Consider the following 16714-nt stretch of genomic DNA (forward strand, 5'->3'; position numbering starts at 1 on the left):
TTTGTTTTTTTTATTTTGTCCATTAGATTGCACATATAAGTAAAATCATCTGGTATTTATCTTCCTGACTGGCTTATTTCACTTAGCATAATACAGTAAAACCTTGATATAATGGACTAATTTGGGCGAGGGGGTGTCTGTTAAAGCCAAAAGTCTATTATATAACAGAGTAGGTTTTCCAAATTTATAGGTTAAAAAATTGACAAATGAGTTAGTTTACCTGTTTTTACTTCTGTAGACATGTTTGTGTAATTAAAATTAAGTGTTTATGGCCTGGCCGAGCATGGCTTTGCTGTTGAGCAACGACCTAGGATCCAGGAGATCGCTGTTCGATTCCTGGTCAGGGCAGGTGCCCAGGTTGTGGGCTCTACTCCCGGTTGGGGGTGTGCAGGAGGCAGCTGATCAATGACTCTCTCATCACTGATGTTCCTCTCTCTCTCTCCCCCTCTCCTTTCCTCTCTCTGAAATCAATAAAGATACATTAAAAAAAAAATTATGTATGAAAAGTTTAATTTCACAGAAAAGTTTTCTATATGTATTACTGTAATTTTAAATGTATACTGAATAGGTCTAGTAAATGCATGCATTCGCTGGTCACTGTGAGTAAACATGCACTATGGCTGGGGTGTGTAATTGTTGGAATGTGAACCAAATATGGAAAGGACTAAGAGAGTTTGCGAAGTCGTAGAAAGATACTTATTTTGTGTCGTAAGTTATCTGAGGAAAAGAAGACAGCCAGCACTGTGTACTCTTGATAAAGGTATTTTACAAAGAAATAAAACATTTTGAGTCTCAAAATTTCTTATGTTTTAAATTATAAAATAATAAATATTAGCTATACAGTTTTAAAATTTTTCCCTATATGTTTACAAATGATAGTTAAAAGAGTTTCAAAATATTTTGACAATCTTAAAGATCACAGAACGATTGTAATTTTTTCCCTTTGATTATTAAGATTGCTTTACTTTGTGAGTTTTATCTTTCAAGGTCATTTTTATGGTCCTGCACTGTAGGGCAAAGTATGTATTGCCTGTATGAAAAATGTTTTTTCCACAACAACTTTTTATATTTTACAGTTTGATAAAATGATTTTCAAGATCATTACTAGGGCCCTAGCTGGTTTTGCTCAGTGGTTAGAACATCGGCCCACACACCGAAGGGTCTCGGGTTTGATTCCTGGTCAAGGGTACATAACTTGGTTGCAGGTTCCCAGTCCCTGGCGGAGAGAGTGGGGGAGGCAGCCAGTTGACGTGTCTCTCTCATATTGATGTTTCTTTCTCTCTCTCACCCCCTTTCTACTCTTTCTAGAAGTCAATGGAAAAAACATCCTGGGGTGAGGATTTGAAAAAAAAAGGTCTTGCCCGGCCTGGCGTGGCTTAGTGGTTGAGCATTGACCTAGGGTCCAGGAGATTGGGGTTCAATTCTCAGTCAGGGCACATGCCTGGGTTGCGGGCTAGGCAGCCGATCAATGACTCTCTCATCATTGATGTTTCTATCTGTCTCTCTCCCCCTCCTTTCCTCTCTCTGAAATCAATAAAGATATGTTTAAAAATAATAATAAAAAGGTTACTATGGACAAGCTTGAAAGTATAAGTAAGGGATGTTTGAATGGGAATAGCTATAGGCAAAGATTTGCATTACCATTTTGGGGGTGAAGAATAGGAATAGAAATTTAATTAGTGGTATTCTATTGCAGGTGTTAAAACTGTTTGAAACTTCTGCTTAATCTTTGAGATTCTTGCTAATTTTATTTATTTCTTAATCCTATCCCAAGGATATTTTTTCCATTGATATTTAGAAAGAGTGGAAGGGAACGGCGGGGGGGGGGGCGGGGAACGGAGGGAGGGAGGGAGAGAGAAACATTGATTCATTGCCTCCTTCAGGCACCTGGACTTGGGCCGGGGATCAAATCTGCAACCCAGGTACGTGCCATTAGACCAGGAATCCAATCCGCTCTAACCATTGTGCTACACGGACCAGGGCTTGCTAATTTTAAAGTGCACTTTAGGATGTTTACGTTTTTAATATAGACGAGTTTTAAATTTCTTATTAATGAATAGTGATTCTTCAGCAAACATTTATTGAACTTTTGTTACATGTTCGGCATTGTTGTAGGGACTTCGCTTACAGCAGAAAGGAACAAACAGATCTCTCTACACTGGGTACACTTTAACCTGCCACCTGCTTTGAGAAACGTGAACTCTCTAATCTTTTACAGAGTCTTGATTTCATTAGGGTTCTGTTGAAAGAAACTAGGTTATTTTTAATTTTTGTATAACTCTAAAGGCTTTCATATAAAAAAAATTCCTTTTGAAAATCGATTTCTTTTTTAGATAGCCTTCATAATGGAGTTAAAACTTCACATTTATATAACCCCTAGTGCTAGGAAAGAGAGTTATGAATTCTCCCTTGTTTAGGAAGTTGAGTGTGTGTGGGTTGTGTGAGATAGCATTATTTAAGAATTATAACTTTAGCTCAGTCATGAAATTTGAGTAGGTGTTTACTATTGAATTAAGACTGGAAATGCTTGAGCACTGTGCACAGTTGTCCAGAGAGAGAAAACTACCTGAGAGATTGGGTGAGCTACAGGTCACCCAATAGCTAGAACATTTGCTTTGGGGATGGGGATGTAATCGGAACATGAAGGCAGGAAATGATGAAGCAGTATAGGCCAGATTTTGGAGTCAGAAGTTTGGGCTTTTTTCTGGGGAGCCTTTTTCAGAGCTGTGTATGTATGTCCCCTCAACCTCTCAATGCCTCCATTTCCTCATTTATAAAATAGAGGTATTAATAGTACTTGTTTAATGAGACTTAGGGAGGCTTGATTGAATTAAATCAATTTAAAAGTTGAAAATAGTACCAGGCACAGGGTGAGGTTCCTGATAAGTGTTAATGACTAATTATTAATGGTTTGGGAACCATTGCCTCAGGTCATCTAAGAAATTCTATAGTTGGGTAGTTGATAGAAATTAGAGTCACAGATGGTTAATAACTACATGGAAAGATTCTTCTTCAAAATTTAAAAATGAAAGCAATTAAATGTAAAATAAAAATGCAAATTTAACAATAAGATAACTTTTTTTTGGCCTACCAAATTGAGGAAGGTAAAAAAATCCAAGCCAGGTGGTAGGGACGTTCTTGAGAAATAGCAGGAACTCACTATGTGCGCACACACACACACACACACACACGTATGTATATGAAATGCTTTTGATGGGCAGTTTGGTAACATCTATCAAAAATTTAAGTGCTTCCCAGCTGGTGTGGCTTAGTTGGTTGAGCATTATCACATGGACCAAGAGGTCCCTGGTTTGAGTCCTACTCAAGGCACATACCCGGGTTGTGGGCTTGATCCCTAGTCGGGGGCGTGCAAGAGGCAGCCAGTAGATGTTTCTCTCCATTGATGTTTCTATCTATTTCTCTCTCTCCCTTTCTCTCTCTCTAAAATCAATAGAAACATTAAAAAAAAATTTTTAAGTGCCTATGCTCTTTAATTTCATGATTCTACTTGGAATTGATCATATGTATATGACCACACATAGACACACACATACGCTGACATACATAAACCAACTTACATGTACAAGGATAACAACTATAATATTTGGAAAACTTGAAGCAACTTAAGTGTCCATCTGTATAATACAATAAAAGACTATGCAGTCGCTATAAAGAGTGAATTAGATCTCAGTATAATGAGAACTTTCCTAGGTAGAGTAGGTTAAAAAAAAAAAATAAGAGGAAGAATTTCTATATCTATTTATTTGTGTCTTTGCTGACCTGAGAAAAAATGGTATCTCATTTTCATTTTGACTTCAGATGAGATTGAATGTTGAGTGCTTGTTTGTGGTCTTTGGTCATTTCTATTGGGATGCTGCTCTTTAGTGGATTCTAAGAGTGCTTTATAGGTAGAGTATTAACTATTGTGATATTATTAATACAAACTCATTTTCCCAGGTTGTCTGGGTTTTTACAAACAATTTTAATTTTTAATATGGTCAAGCATATTAAACTTTATCATGAGGATTTGTTTCTGTTTATGGTTAAAAGACTTTCCTATCTTCTAGTTTTTTTATTTTTAAAAAACCTATTTGAAATTTATTTTGCTGTCGAGTGTAAAATGATGGTTTAAATTTTTTACCTTAAATGGTTACTAGATATATTCTAATTTTTAAAAAAATATGTTTTTATTGCTTTCAGAGAGAGGAAGGGAGAGAGAGAAATAGAAACATCAGTGATGAGAGAGTCATTGATCGCTGCCCCCTGCAGGCCTCCTACTGGGGATTGAGCATGTACCCTGACTGGGATCCTCTAGTGGGAATCGAGCCCGCAACCAGGCATGTGCCCTGACCGGGAATAGAACTTCGATCTCCTGGATCATAAGTTGATGCTCAACCTCTGAGCCATGCCGGCCGGGCCTGAATGTTGAATTTTAAAAAGAGTCACTCTACTGAAATGTATTCTTACTCCTAATACATTTCAGTCTACTATCTTGGACTTTTCAAGTAGACAACCACATTACCTGTAAAAAATGAGAATTTTGTTTCCTCTTCACTGTTTTTACTTTTTATATATATATTTTCTTACTGCATAGACTAGAACTTTCAAAACAAGGTAAAATAGTGCTAGTACTACCACTTTAATAGTAATTAAATAGTAAGTATTTGATCTTGCCTGCCAACTTCAGTTGAGCATAAATGAACACCTGAACTTTGAATTGAGAACAGTTCTGATAACATATCCATATTTTATAGGAAAGATTGCTGTGGTTGATTAATAGCAGATGATTTGTGGTGGAAGGTGAGGCGCTTAGTAGGAAGAGAGTGTTAGAAACCAAGTATTTACTATCCTTATTTAATATTTCCTTGTTAATTTGGCTAATGATTTTAGAGTAATATTCTTTAGCATGTTGAATAATTACATTCTGTTCTATGTGTTTGTTAAACTATCAAGTTTAAAAGCCCTTGCTTTTACAGTACTTGTGAAAACCACGCATGTTGAAATGGCATGATTATTAAGAAAAACGAAAAACATGATTTTGGAGTACATTACTAAATTAAAAATGACTTTCTTGTATTAAAATGGGTAGATCCTATAACTGCTACTATCATTTAGCATAATTTTCCATAGTATTTTTGTAGTATGTTAATATTATTCTTCAAAGGGGTTCTGTGGTCAGGTATGTTTGGGAAATTTTGGGTGAAACAAAGCAGTACAGTGGTCAAGTATGTTTGGGAAATGCTGGGTGAAATAAAGCAGGACAGGTTTCTTTAGTTTTAGACTTCTTAGTATTTAATAAATTAACCATTGGTAATTACTGAAAAAAGATATTTTTATTTTCTATTAATTTGATGACAGATTTTCTTAGAACATCTTGCAGGTTTTACATAACAAATGCTGAGAAATGCAAAGTATAGCATTCAGTTAATAGAAAAGATATTGAGAGATTATGCAATACAACAGATCCTCAAATGACTTTATTTCATTCAAGATCATTTTATTATAACAATTAGATGCCTTAAGAACTTAATTTGTTTATATCAGTTAGCCTATGGTAAAACTGGTGTCATTATACATTGTCTCACTTAAAGTCGCAGAACCTATCAAAGATGTTAAGTGAGGACTTACTGAATAATATGCTAGGGCCTATGGGTATCCCAGGATGTTGATTGTTCTGTTCAGCGTTGATTCGGAGTTTTGCATAGTTCTCAAGAGATGTTAGTAGGTTCTCAGCAATTGTTTACTGAGAGCACTTATTGGCTACATTTATTATTATTACGAATGTATATGATCCTCTGCATTTTCTAACAAAGTGATTTTTTAATTTTTTTTTTTAATCCTCACCCAAGGATATTTTTTCCATTGCTTTTCAGAGGGAGTGGAAGGGGAAGAGAGAGAAAGAGAAACATCGATGTGAGAGAGACACATCGACTGGTTGCCTCCCCCACTCACACGACCAGGGCCCAGGGATCAAGCCTGCAACCAAGGTATGTGCCCTTGGCTGGAATCGAACCCGAGACCCTTCAGTCTGCAGGCTGACCACTGAGCCAAACCGGCTAGAGCTAAAAGTGATTTTTTAAAAATAAGTTTTTTATATTAATATTTTAAAAATGTGTCTTTATTGATTTCAGAGAGGGGAAGGGAGAGGGAGAGAGAGAGAAAGAAACATCAGATGAGAGTCATTGATTGGCTGCCTCCTGCATGCCCCTACTAGGTATCGAGCCTGCAACCTGGGCATGTGCCCTGACCAGGAATTGAACCTTGATCTCCTGGATCATTGCTCAACCGCTGAGCCATGCTGGCCCGGCAAAAAATAAGTTTTTTTTCAAATAGTGAGGGCATGTATTTATCTCTTCATTTTTGGTTTGTGGGTTTTGGCCTAAGAACTTATTTTGTTCATTCTAAATTTTATTGTACTCTATTTGATGGTGTTTATGTTGTATATTTGTATACTTTGGCTTGAAAATTATAGCTCTTGGGGGTTAGAAGGGATACGAAAGAATTGCTAGGAGAATAGAAAGTAATGTTATTTTTCCCTTTTCTTTTTGCTTTTTCAGTTTGAACAGAAAACTGGTGCAGTTTTTGATGAAATTGTAGAGAACTGTAAGTACCATTTTAGAAAAAAAAAACAGTCATGTATTTATATAGATAATATATAAGCCTCGATAGAGCATTTATCTATAACAGGGCTGATTAGTGTGATGATCCAATTTGATTTAGTTGAGATCTCATCACACCTTCTTAGTATTTTCAGCAAGTTAATCTGAATTCTAAGCCTTAATCTTTTTTTAAGTAAATATTTTATTTTTACAGTTATTAAGGTTAACTTATAGCCACACTTTGTGTATGTGTGAAGTATATAGAAGTTTATATACCGCTTAATAAAGGTTTCTACTTTGTTTACAGGATCTCTTAATTTTCTCTTGTGGTACATGATTTTCTTAAAAAAACAACTCTGTTTCTTATAATTATAAAAGTAATACATTGTTTTACAATACAAAAACAAATAAAGCTGAAAATAAAAACCTTTGTCTTTACCATTCTCCAAAGATAACCAGTTTTAAAAGTTTAATATATATCTTTCCCAACTTTTTGTCTGTGAATATATGTATATCTATAAATAGTAGGTGCTGTTTATGTATGTGTGTAGGGAATTATATGAATTGTTCTTGCTTTTTTTATTCAGTTGCCTAGACATCTTTCTGTGTCAGTGGGTTGGACCTATTGCATCTTTTCTAACGGCTACTCGATATTTTATTGTATGGCCATACTATAATTTAACTGATTTCCTCTTTTATACATGTGTATATTATTTTTAATTTTTCACCCTTCCAAGCAATGTGGAGTATGTATTCCTATATACATCTTTGTCTACTTGTTGAAGTGTTTCTGTAGGATAAATTCTAAGAATAGAATTGATGGATTATCATAGGATGTTCATGTACTTGTTTATGACAAGTAAATTTTATCACCTAGAATTCCTGAGTTGGGAAATGTGTATTTCTTTTGTTTTGTTTTTAAGTTTACGTCCTCCAGTAGGATATGTGAGTACCATCTTTATTTTGAAATGAGTTAATATTGTTGAGTGATAACTTTTTTTTTTTTAATGGGCTTAATTCACTTTATTTTTCTGGTATGAAATTATGTGGTGGCCACAGCTGGAGCCTGGGTCCTTTGCACAGAAACTCTGGTGTGGGTCTTTACAAGATGGTCAGTGAATTCCTGATAGGGAGACTTGGTGAAAACAGCCTCTTTCCAGAGATCTGGGGTGAGATAGCTGTAGGTCTTAGAGATGGCATCAAAGGTGGCCTTGGTGAAGTTGCCCAGGGTAACAGTGCAGCCCCTGGCCGAGGTACAGCAGTCATCGATACCGGCCATCATCAGCAGCTTGTTGGGCACAGGGGCTGAGACAATGCCAGTGCCCCTGGGGGCAGGGATGAGGCGCACCAGTACAGAGCCACAGCGGCCAGTCACCTTGCAAGGAACGGTGTGGGGCTTGCCAATCTTATTCCCCCAGTAGCCTCGCGGCACAAGTACAATAGAGAGCTTAGCCAGGATGATGGCCCCAGGGATGGCAGTGGCTACTTCCTTTGAACACTTAACACCCAAACCAACATGTCCATTGTAGTCCCCAATGGCGACAAATGCCTTGAACCGGGTCCTCGGGCCAGCCCGTGTCTGCTTTTGCACGGGCATAATCTTCAAAACCTCATCCTTGAGGGATGCCCCCAAGAAAAAGTCAATGATGGGCAAGGAGGAGAGATAGATCTCCTCCAGGGACTTGATTTTCATGTCCTTGATCAGGCAGCCCAACTTGGTGACAGAGATCCACTCCTTGTCTCGGCCTTGCCTCTGCGAGCTCTGCGACCCCGGCTGCGACCCCGGCCGCAGATTCCGCTGCCAAATCGTCCACGGAAGCCGCCGCGGCCTCTGATTCCAGAGCCCCCTGGGCCTCCTAGCCCTGCCGCAGTACCGGCGTCATCCGCCATTTGGTGTTTCCTCGGGAAAGAAGCGAGTGATAACATTTTTTATGCTACATATTATTGAGAGGTAACTCTCCTGATCTTTAGTGGTTTTAGTTTTCTTTTTTCTTGCATGCAAGAAAGTAAATTAGACTTCACCTAGCTTATCCAGAAGAAACTTTAGAAGTTTTTTGTTGTATTTCACAGAATTTAGGGGGGAGGTAAAGAACAAGTTTCCTCCAGGGAACTCAATGAGAGAAGATCATGAGCCTACTCTGTCTATGCTGCAAAAAAGCAGTTGTGTTCCAATGACTTATTTTTTCTGTGTATCCATTTTAAATTTCCAAGTTTCTAGGGAAAAGATTAAGATTGTGGCAGTTTAGATCTGATGTTTATCTTTGACCCAATCATCTGTGGTCAGGGAAAATAAGGTTAGAAAGTAAAATATAGTTGTTAGGAGGTATCCCTCAGCCTCTCCCACTCAGTTTCATCAAATAATTTTTGATTACCTTCTTCTGGACATGCCTTTGCTTAAGTTTGTATCCTGGTAGTAATATAAATTAATCAAATAGCTTTCTAATGAAAGTTTTAATCTTGGTTAAAGATGTTGAATAACAACTATCTTAAAGTGGTAGCAGGAATCTTAAAGCAGTAACCAAGCTGCTGTACTTGGGTCCCTATACCCAACACTTGGGATTTATGTTTCTGGTGCTCGGTGCTTTTCTGCTCCAACCCCGCAAACGTTTTTAGGCTGGAGGTTTACAAGCAGGGAATTTTATACCAAATGTTGAGTTCAAATGGTATGGTAAAGATTACCCTATATCTCCGCCTTTCTGTTAGATTATCATTAGGGGCTGTTGAAGGCTCTGGAGGCAGAGAAGTCACTAGCTTGGAAGGGGAAACTGGCCTCTCTCCATGAAGGGGATTCAGGAATATAGCTACCTATCCATGAGATATGAAGCAGACTGCTACGTAGATGATATTCAGGGAGCGTCTGATTCCAAAGATGGTCATTCAAGGCGTACCATTTTTCTTGAGGCCCATATGCATTGTTTCTCAGGCAAATAATGTGTCAAAATATCTAGTAAAATACTATACATACCATGTATTCATTGCCCAAGACCACCAGGACATGGGGTTTCAGATATTTGTTTCGTAGATCAAATTCAGCCCTCCTGGGGTATAGCCCTTGTGAAATTTTCAGCAAAATATAGTATCTGCTAATTGTTGGCACACGTAAACTGACAGAGCTTAACCCCACCGGTGAGGAATTTGGGACATTTGGTTTAAATGTGAAGAAGCTGAGTTGACCTTCCCAAGATGTAGTGTTTTCAGTGAAAGGGATTTAAAAGAAAAAGGGCTTCAACATTTCATACAAGTCAAAGAGAAAGTAGGGTTGTCCAACTTCTAGTTCATCATCTGTCAGAGGAGAATTTTTGCTGTGGATTTTATAAGATACATAGTGATAGAGGAAGTGACTTATCCCTTGGATTGTCTTAACTCATGTTCCCTTAATAGTTGCCAGTTAATGTGAAGTGTGAAAGAAATTCAGATAGAATAAATTTTAAAAAGTGCATTCAGATAGTTGCTTCCTTATATATCAAGGACATTTATTTACTTAGTTGCTCTAAAAGAACTACCTGGTCATTCACCTGTGGCTGATTTTCTTACTGATACAATAAGTTCATTGAACATAACAGACTTGCCAACTTCAGGGGAAAAAATAATAGCATGGCTGATTTGTTGAAGTACAGTTGTTTGAATTTAAAAAATTATTCATATTATTTTGATTACTTGTAATGTGTGATTTTGTTGAAAAATTTGCATGTATTACCTTTTAAAAATCCTAATAATTGTATTAACTAGTAGATTAGGTTCAACTGTATAATAAAAACACAATAGAAATTTATTTTCCATATAAAAGAAGCCTAGATGATGAGATGGCTCTGGTTATCAGGAACCCAGTGGCTTCTGGCTTTCTGTGTCACAGCATTAGCACATGGCTTCCATCCTCTAGTGTTCGAAGATGGCTGCTGTATCTTCAGGCTGCTGTGGGGTAGGGAGGAGGGCAAAAAGGTCCACTTCTCGACAGAGTCAGCCTCTAAAAGAACTTTTCCTAGAAGTCGTGCCTGTGTACTTTGGTTTACATCTTATTAGCTACCCTAACTTCAAAGAAAACTGGGAATTATAGTCCTTTAGCTGAGCCCACTGTTGGCAGCAATAAAATCAAGGATCTCTTAGTAAGGGAAAGGGGGAGAATTGCTATTAGGTAATGCAGTTTCTTCCATAACAGCCCTCCAGACAAGGATACTACTACTGTCTCCCTTTTACTAAGGAGAAAAGTAAGGCTTAGAGACATTATTTAACTTCTAAATCATGGAATCAGGATTTTAATGCAGGTTTATCTAACTCCAAAGCTCCTGCTTTTTAATGTTTACCTGAATCACAAGTTTTTAAGAATAATTTTTTGCTAGACATAAAGGAATAAATTGTAAAGTAACTTAGAAATATTTTAATGAGTAGTAACCATGACAAGTTTTTGTGGTTTTCCTATGCAGTATCAATGGCAGTTTGTGTTTTAATTATAATATATCAATGCAGCTCAATTTTGAAAAGAACTGGTAAGTTGAGCAGTTATTTTTTTTGTTTTGATCCTAGAACTACTTAAATATTTCTGTTTACATGGTCTGTTGCTGAATATAATTTGGGTCTTTCCAGCATTGTGAAGGAATACCTTCATGAAAATATTGAAACCAAAGCCTAAAGTCTTCTTTAGGGATGTAAACATGGATTCAAAATTGAGATGACCATAAAGAAAAATACCTCACAATTCTCAAGAATTTTTTTATTTAATAAACATAGAATCTTTTTGATTTAAACAAATCATATACAGTTTTGAATGAATAAAATGTACTGTTTTGCTTTATTGCTAAAAGGTATATGGTTATGCAAACAATTTGCAGCTATATTTTAAGATTATTATCTTTAAAATTGAGTGGTTGAAGGGAAATATGGACACTGAAAAAAGATATAAATTGTTTTAAAATTTTTGAGGAACTTCAGGAACTGCTGTAATGTTTCAGTAGTGGTTGCATCATTTTACATCACACCAGCAGTGCTCAAGGATTCTAATTTTTCCCCATCCTTGCTAGCACTTGTTACTTTCTGTGTTTTTGATAATAGCCATTTTAATGGGTATGAGGTAATACCTCATTGTAGTTTTGATTTGCATTTTTCTAATGATTACTGATGTTGAGCATCTTCTCACATGCTTTTTGATCATTTGTGTATCTTCTTTAGAGAAATGTATATTCAAGTCCTTTGCCCATTTTTGAATTGGGTTATTTGTTGTTGCTTTTTGTTGATTTATAGGAGTTCTTTATGTACTCCGGATAGTAACCCATTATTTGATAAATGATTTGCAAATATTTTCTCCCATTTTGTTATGTTGATGATTTCTTTTGATGCACAGAAGGAAAAATGTGTAGTCCCATTTGTTTATTTTTGCTTTTGTTGCCTGTGTGTTGTTTTTTTTAATCCTCACCCAAGGATATGTTTATTGATTTGAGAGAGAGAGGAAGTGGGGAGAGTAAGAGAGAGAGGAGAGAGAGAAACATTGATTGATTGCTTCCTGTATGTACTCTGACTGGGAATTGAACCTGCAACCTTTTGGTGTATGGGACGAAACTCCAACCAAAAGCCTGTGCTTTTGATGTCATATCCAAGAAGTCATTTCCAAATCCAATGCCATGAAGCTTTTCCCCTGTGTTTTCTTCAATGAGTTTTATAGTTTTAGGTCTTATTTTAAAAATATATCACAATTTAAGAATTTATTTTACAGTCTATGTACTTTCTGATTACAAATCTTTCCTCTGAACATTCTTTTTTATATTTTTTGATACATACAAGAAAGTACCATGTGTGGAATTCCATGTAAAATCTATTTCTTATGGTGGGTCTCTGTCAAAAATAAGTTTAAAGTCTATTGCTTTAGGACAGGGATTGACAACCTTTTCCTAGCCAGATAGTAAATATTTTATGTTTTATAGATAATACTGTCTCTGTTGCAGCAACTCAACTCTGCTTTTGTAGCATGAAAGCAGCCATAAACAGTACAAAAAGGAGGCTAAATTTTGAATTTAACATATTTTTCATGTGTCAGGAAATATTTTCTTTTGACTTTCTTTAACCTTTTAAAACTGAAAATCATTCCTTGCTTCTGGGTTATACAAAAATAACAGATGGCTTCTAGATTTGGTGTGCAGGCACAGTTTACCTATCCCTGTTGTAAAGTATAAATGGGGAGGTGATTGCTCAGGCCTAGGGTGTGTACATTCTCAACTCTTCTATAAATGCAAAACTTATTTTCCTAAATAGTTTTCCCCAATTATACTTCTATTATTGGTTAGAGTTTTGGTCACTATGCATTTGGCCAACACTTTTTATTATCAGACTTTTAAACTTTGTGACTATGGTAGGTATAACATAGAATTCATTTTTTTATAAAATTGGATTTCCCTGATTAATAATTTAGTTGAATATATTTTTATATTTATTGGCCATTTCAGATTCCTCTTTTGTAAAATGACTGTTCAGTTAAATCTATTGCCCACTTACTATTGGATTGTTGGTCTTTTTTTTTTTTTTTTAATGTTATTGGTTTCAGCGAGAGGAAGGGAGAGGGAGAGAGAGATAGGAACATCAGTGATGAGAGAGTCATCCTTGATCGGCTGCCTCCTGCATGTCCCCAACTGGGGATGGAGCCTGCAATCTGGGCATGTGCCCTGACCGGGAATCAAACTGCAATCTCCTGGATCCTAGCTCCATGCTCAACCACTGAGCCACTCTCCCGGCTGGGCAGTCTTTTCTTAATTGTAGGAGTTCTCTAAATATTATGAAGAATAAACCTGTCATTTATAGATATTGCAGATAAGTTCTCTTAATTCATGACTTGTCTTTATGAAGTCTTCCGCATAAGCAGATACTAATTTTAATGTAGTTGAATGGTAACAATTATATCAGTCTTTTTCTTCATGGTTTGCTTTTTTTTTCCATTGTATGTAGGAAGATTTTTCCTAGACTGAATTTGGTCAGAAATACCTCTGATATTATTTTCTAAAATGTTCATTGGTTTTACCTTTTACATGTAGTTCTTGAATTATCCTAGATTTAACATTTTTATGGCTTGGGAACTAATCTTATTTCTTTTCATAATGCTAACATTGTCTCATCACCATTTATCAAGTACTACTTTCCCCAGTGATCTACAAAGTTATTCTATAATATATATCTGTGGACTTTTTCCCCCTATGTTTTCAGTTAATGTTCCATTGGACTATTTGTTTATTCCTGTGCCAGTATCATGTTGTCTTAGTTAATTACTATATAATTATAATAACTATATAATAAATCTTGATGATTCACAACCCTTAAAATTGTTCTTCAGGAATGTTTTGCATATTCCTGCCACTATTCATTTTAGAAATACCTTGCCAAGTCCCTAACAAAACAAAAATAATAATAAAATCTTGTTGAGAATTTGATTGGAATTGTCTTGATTCTATAAATCAAGAGAGAGAGAATTGGCATGTTTATGATACTGAGTCTTCCTGTCTGTGAACTTGGTATGCCTTTCCATTCATTAAAATCTTTAATGCGTTTCAATAAAATTTTATAATCTACTCTATAAAGCTTTTTATTTTATGTTTTAGCATTTAAGTAATTTTATTTGAAATATATTTTTGGAATTAGGATAAGATTGGGTTCTACATTTTTTTTAGATGAGTAGTTGATTGTGCTATACCATGTGTTAAATAATTCATTTTTCATCTAAATAATTGATATTTTCATTACTGAATTAGCACTGACTGCTGAAATATATTTTAAGTTCTGTATATGTGGGGATCTCTTTGGAACGTCTATCCTATTAATTTATATATTTATGTGTATTTATATCAATACTAAATATTAATATTCTATACCAGTATCATTTATTTTATTTGTATATATTATTGGAAATGTCTTTCACTACATTTAGGTCTTCTTTTGTTTCTCTCAGCAATGTTTTGTAGTTTACAGGTCTTGTACATATTTTGTTATACCTATATATTTTAAATTTCTTATGCTATTATAAATGAAGTTAAAAAAATTAAATTTGTTGATGTATAATGTATAGATAATAAAATTTACCATATTTAAAAATCATTTGTTTCAATAAATGTTGCTGATACAACTAGATATCCATATATAAAAATTATTTATTTTGACTCTTACGTTACACTACATACAAAAACTAACCTGAGATGGATGATAAACCTAATCATAAAGCTAAGGCTAAAACTGTAAAGTTTCTAAGAAAAAAGTGAAAATACTCATGATTTTGGGATAAGTTTCATAGAACACAGAGAACATAGACCACAAAGATATAATAATAATATAATAATAAAAAAATGGGATTTTATCAAAATTTAAAACTTGTGCTTTTCAAAGGACATCACTGAAATAATAAAAAGGCAGCCCATAGAATAGATAAATGAATGGGTGGATATATGAATAGATGGATGGGTGGATAGATAGATATGGAAAGGGAAAGATAGGTATAGATAGTGAAGATATAGAGATATCCCCATCTGTTTCTGTCTATTGATATAAACAACAGAAGAATTGTATCGAGAATATATAAAGAATCCTTACAACTTAATAATAAAAAGACAACAGAATTTTTTAAATGGGCAAAGATTTGAACAGACACTTCACAAAAGAAAAAACAACCAGTACACACATTGGTTTAATATTATTCGTCAGCATAAAAGTGCAAGTTAAAACCACAATGAGATGCCATTATCCTTTGCAATAAAATAACCAATTCAAAAGTTGAGAGAAATTCCTCAAAATAAGGAATTCCTTGAAAAATACAGACTTATAAAATGAGTTTAGTGTAAGTCATCCAACTCTGTTATTCTTAAAAATTTTTGTCTATTCAGGTCCTTCGCATTTACATATACAGCTTAGAATCAACATGTAAATTATACAGCTAAGCCACTGGGACTTTGATTGGAATTGATTAAATCTATAGATTAATTTTGGGGGAGAATTAACAACTTAAATGTATTGAGTCTTCATACCCATGAACCTGTATACTTTTTATTTAGGTCTTCTTTAAATTTCCAAATAATTTCTGAATTATTGTTAAATGATCCTCAAGCATTATTGGACATCATAAGCAAAATTATCTAGGGGTGCTTGTTTTTATTTTGTTTAAATTTTTAAAAAATTGAGATAAAATTGACATAAAACATTATATAAGTTTTAGGTTTACAACATGATATGCTATATTTATATTGTGAAATGATTACAATAAGTTTAGTTAACATTCATCACCAGTATTTTTAACTTTGAAACACTATTAGAAATATATTTTACACTGAGACCTATGTGTATACCCAAAAGTTTTTGTAGCATTACTTATTGTCACTCTGAATGATGTACTTTGTTTTCTGTTCTAGCCTATTTAAACAAATCCTGGCCCTGGCTCCCTAATGGGTTGATACCTGCAATTTGAAAGAAGAGTGGATTGTTGTATTCTAGTTATTATCCCATTTCCATGAAAAGTTTCCTGCTGGTTACTGGCCTATTAATAGCTAAGGTACTTTTTCAGCTTAGGATCATAAATAAGAGTTAAAATTCTTCCTATTACTGTAAGTGTGCCCTGATAAGAATCAGGGTCTGTCATTAAGGAAGGAAGATAGAATGGCTGTTGAGCATCTAGTCATTTCAGACAAAGCCACATGACTCAGCTGTCGATAAATTGCAAGCTTACCAAGAGTCAGTTATTCCCAAACCTGCTAATTCTAGTTGTCATTGTAATTATATTCTTTCAATTGTACTTTCTTTACACTAGTGAAATTTACTTCACAGTTGTTTCTGTGAATAATCTGAATGCTTTAGAAAGACTTACTAGGTATGTTGGTAAAAATATGGAGGTGCAAGTGTCCTTATTTTCTCATTTCACTTTTAAAGAAACTAAACTTTCAATCCTGAAAATTGCATCATGGTTGTGATTTGTTCAAGAAAGAAGTCAAATTAGCATACATACGCTTTCTTGCCTGATCACCACATGGTTGCAAAGTCTTGCCTGATCACCACATGGTTGCCTAATGTGCTGTTATATAGCCCAAGTAAAAATAAATGTTTAAGGCAAGTATGTTTTGTTTTTTAATGATTCCTGACTTTTTGGGACCTTTAACTGTTGA

At 35.0% G+C, this 16714-nt stretch overlaps 1 protein-coding gene and 1 pseudogene across 6 annotated transcripts in view; one reads left to right on the plus strand and one right to left on the minus strand.

Annotated features, from left to right (window-relative positions):
- Nucleotides 1–16714, plus strand: part of ZMYM4 (zinc finger MYM-type containing 4) — a 93663-nt gene that overhangs the window by 25873 nt on the left and 51076 nt on the right. For 4 of the 6 annotated variants that reach the window (XM_016218187.2, XM_087820302.1, XM_016218191.2 and 1 more), the window contains one exon: nt 6558–6603. In XM_016218187.2, coding sequence (XP_016073673.1) covers nt 6558–6603 — 46 coding nt within the window. Of the gene's footprint in view, nt 1–5965; nt 5988–6557; nt 6604–15967; nt 16108–16714 lie in introns of those variants that run through there. The other 2 variants (XM_087820301.1, XM_016218198.2) reach the window with 2 other exon arrangements.
- On the minus strand, nt 7594–8507 carry LOC107541219 (small ribosomal subunit protein uS5 pseudogene; annotated as a pseudogene).

This window comes from Miniopterus natalensis, chromosome 9 (assembly GCF_054644295.1).
Source record: "Miniopterus natalensis isolate mMinNat1 chromosome 9, mMinNat1.hap1, whole genome shotgun sequence".
NCBI lineage: Eukaryota > Metazoa > Chordata > Mammalia > Chiroptera > Miniopteridae > Miniopterus > Miniopterus natalensis.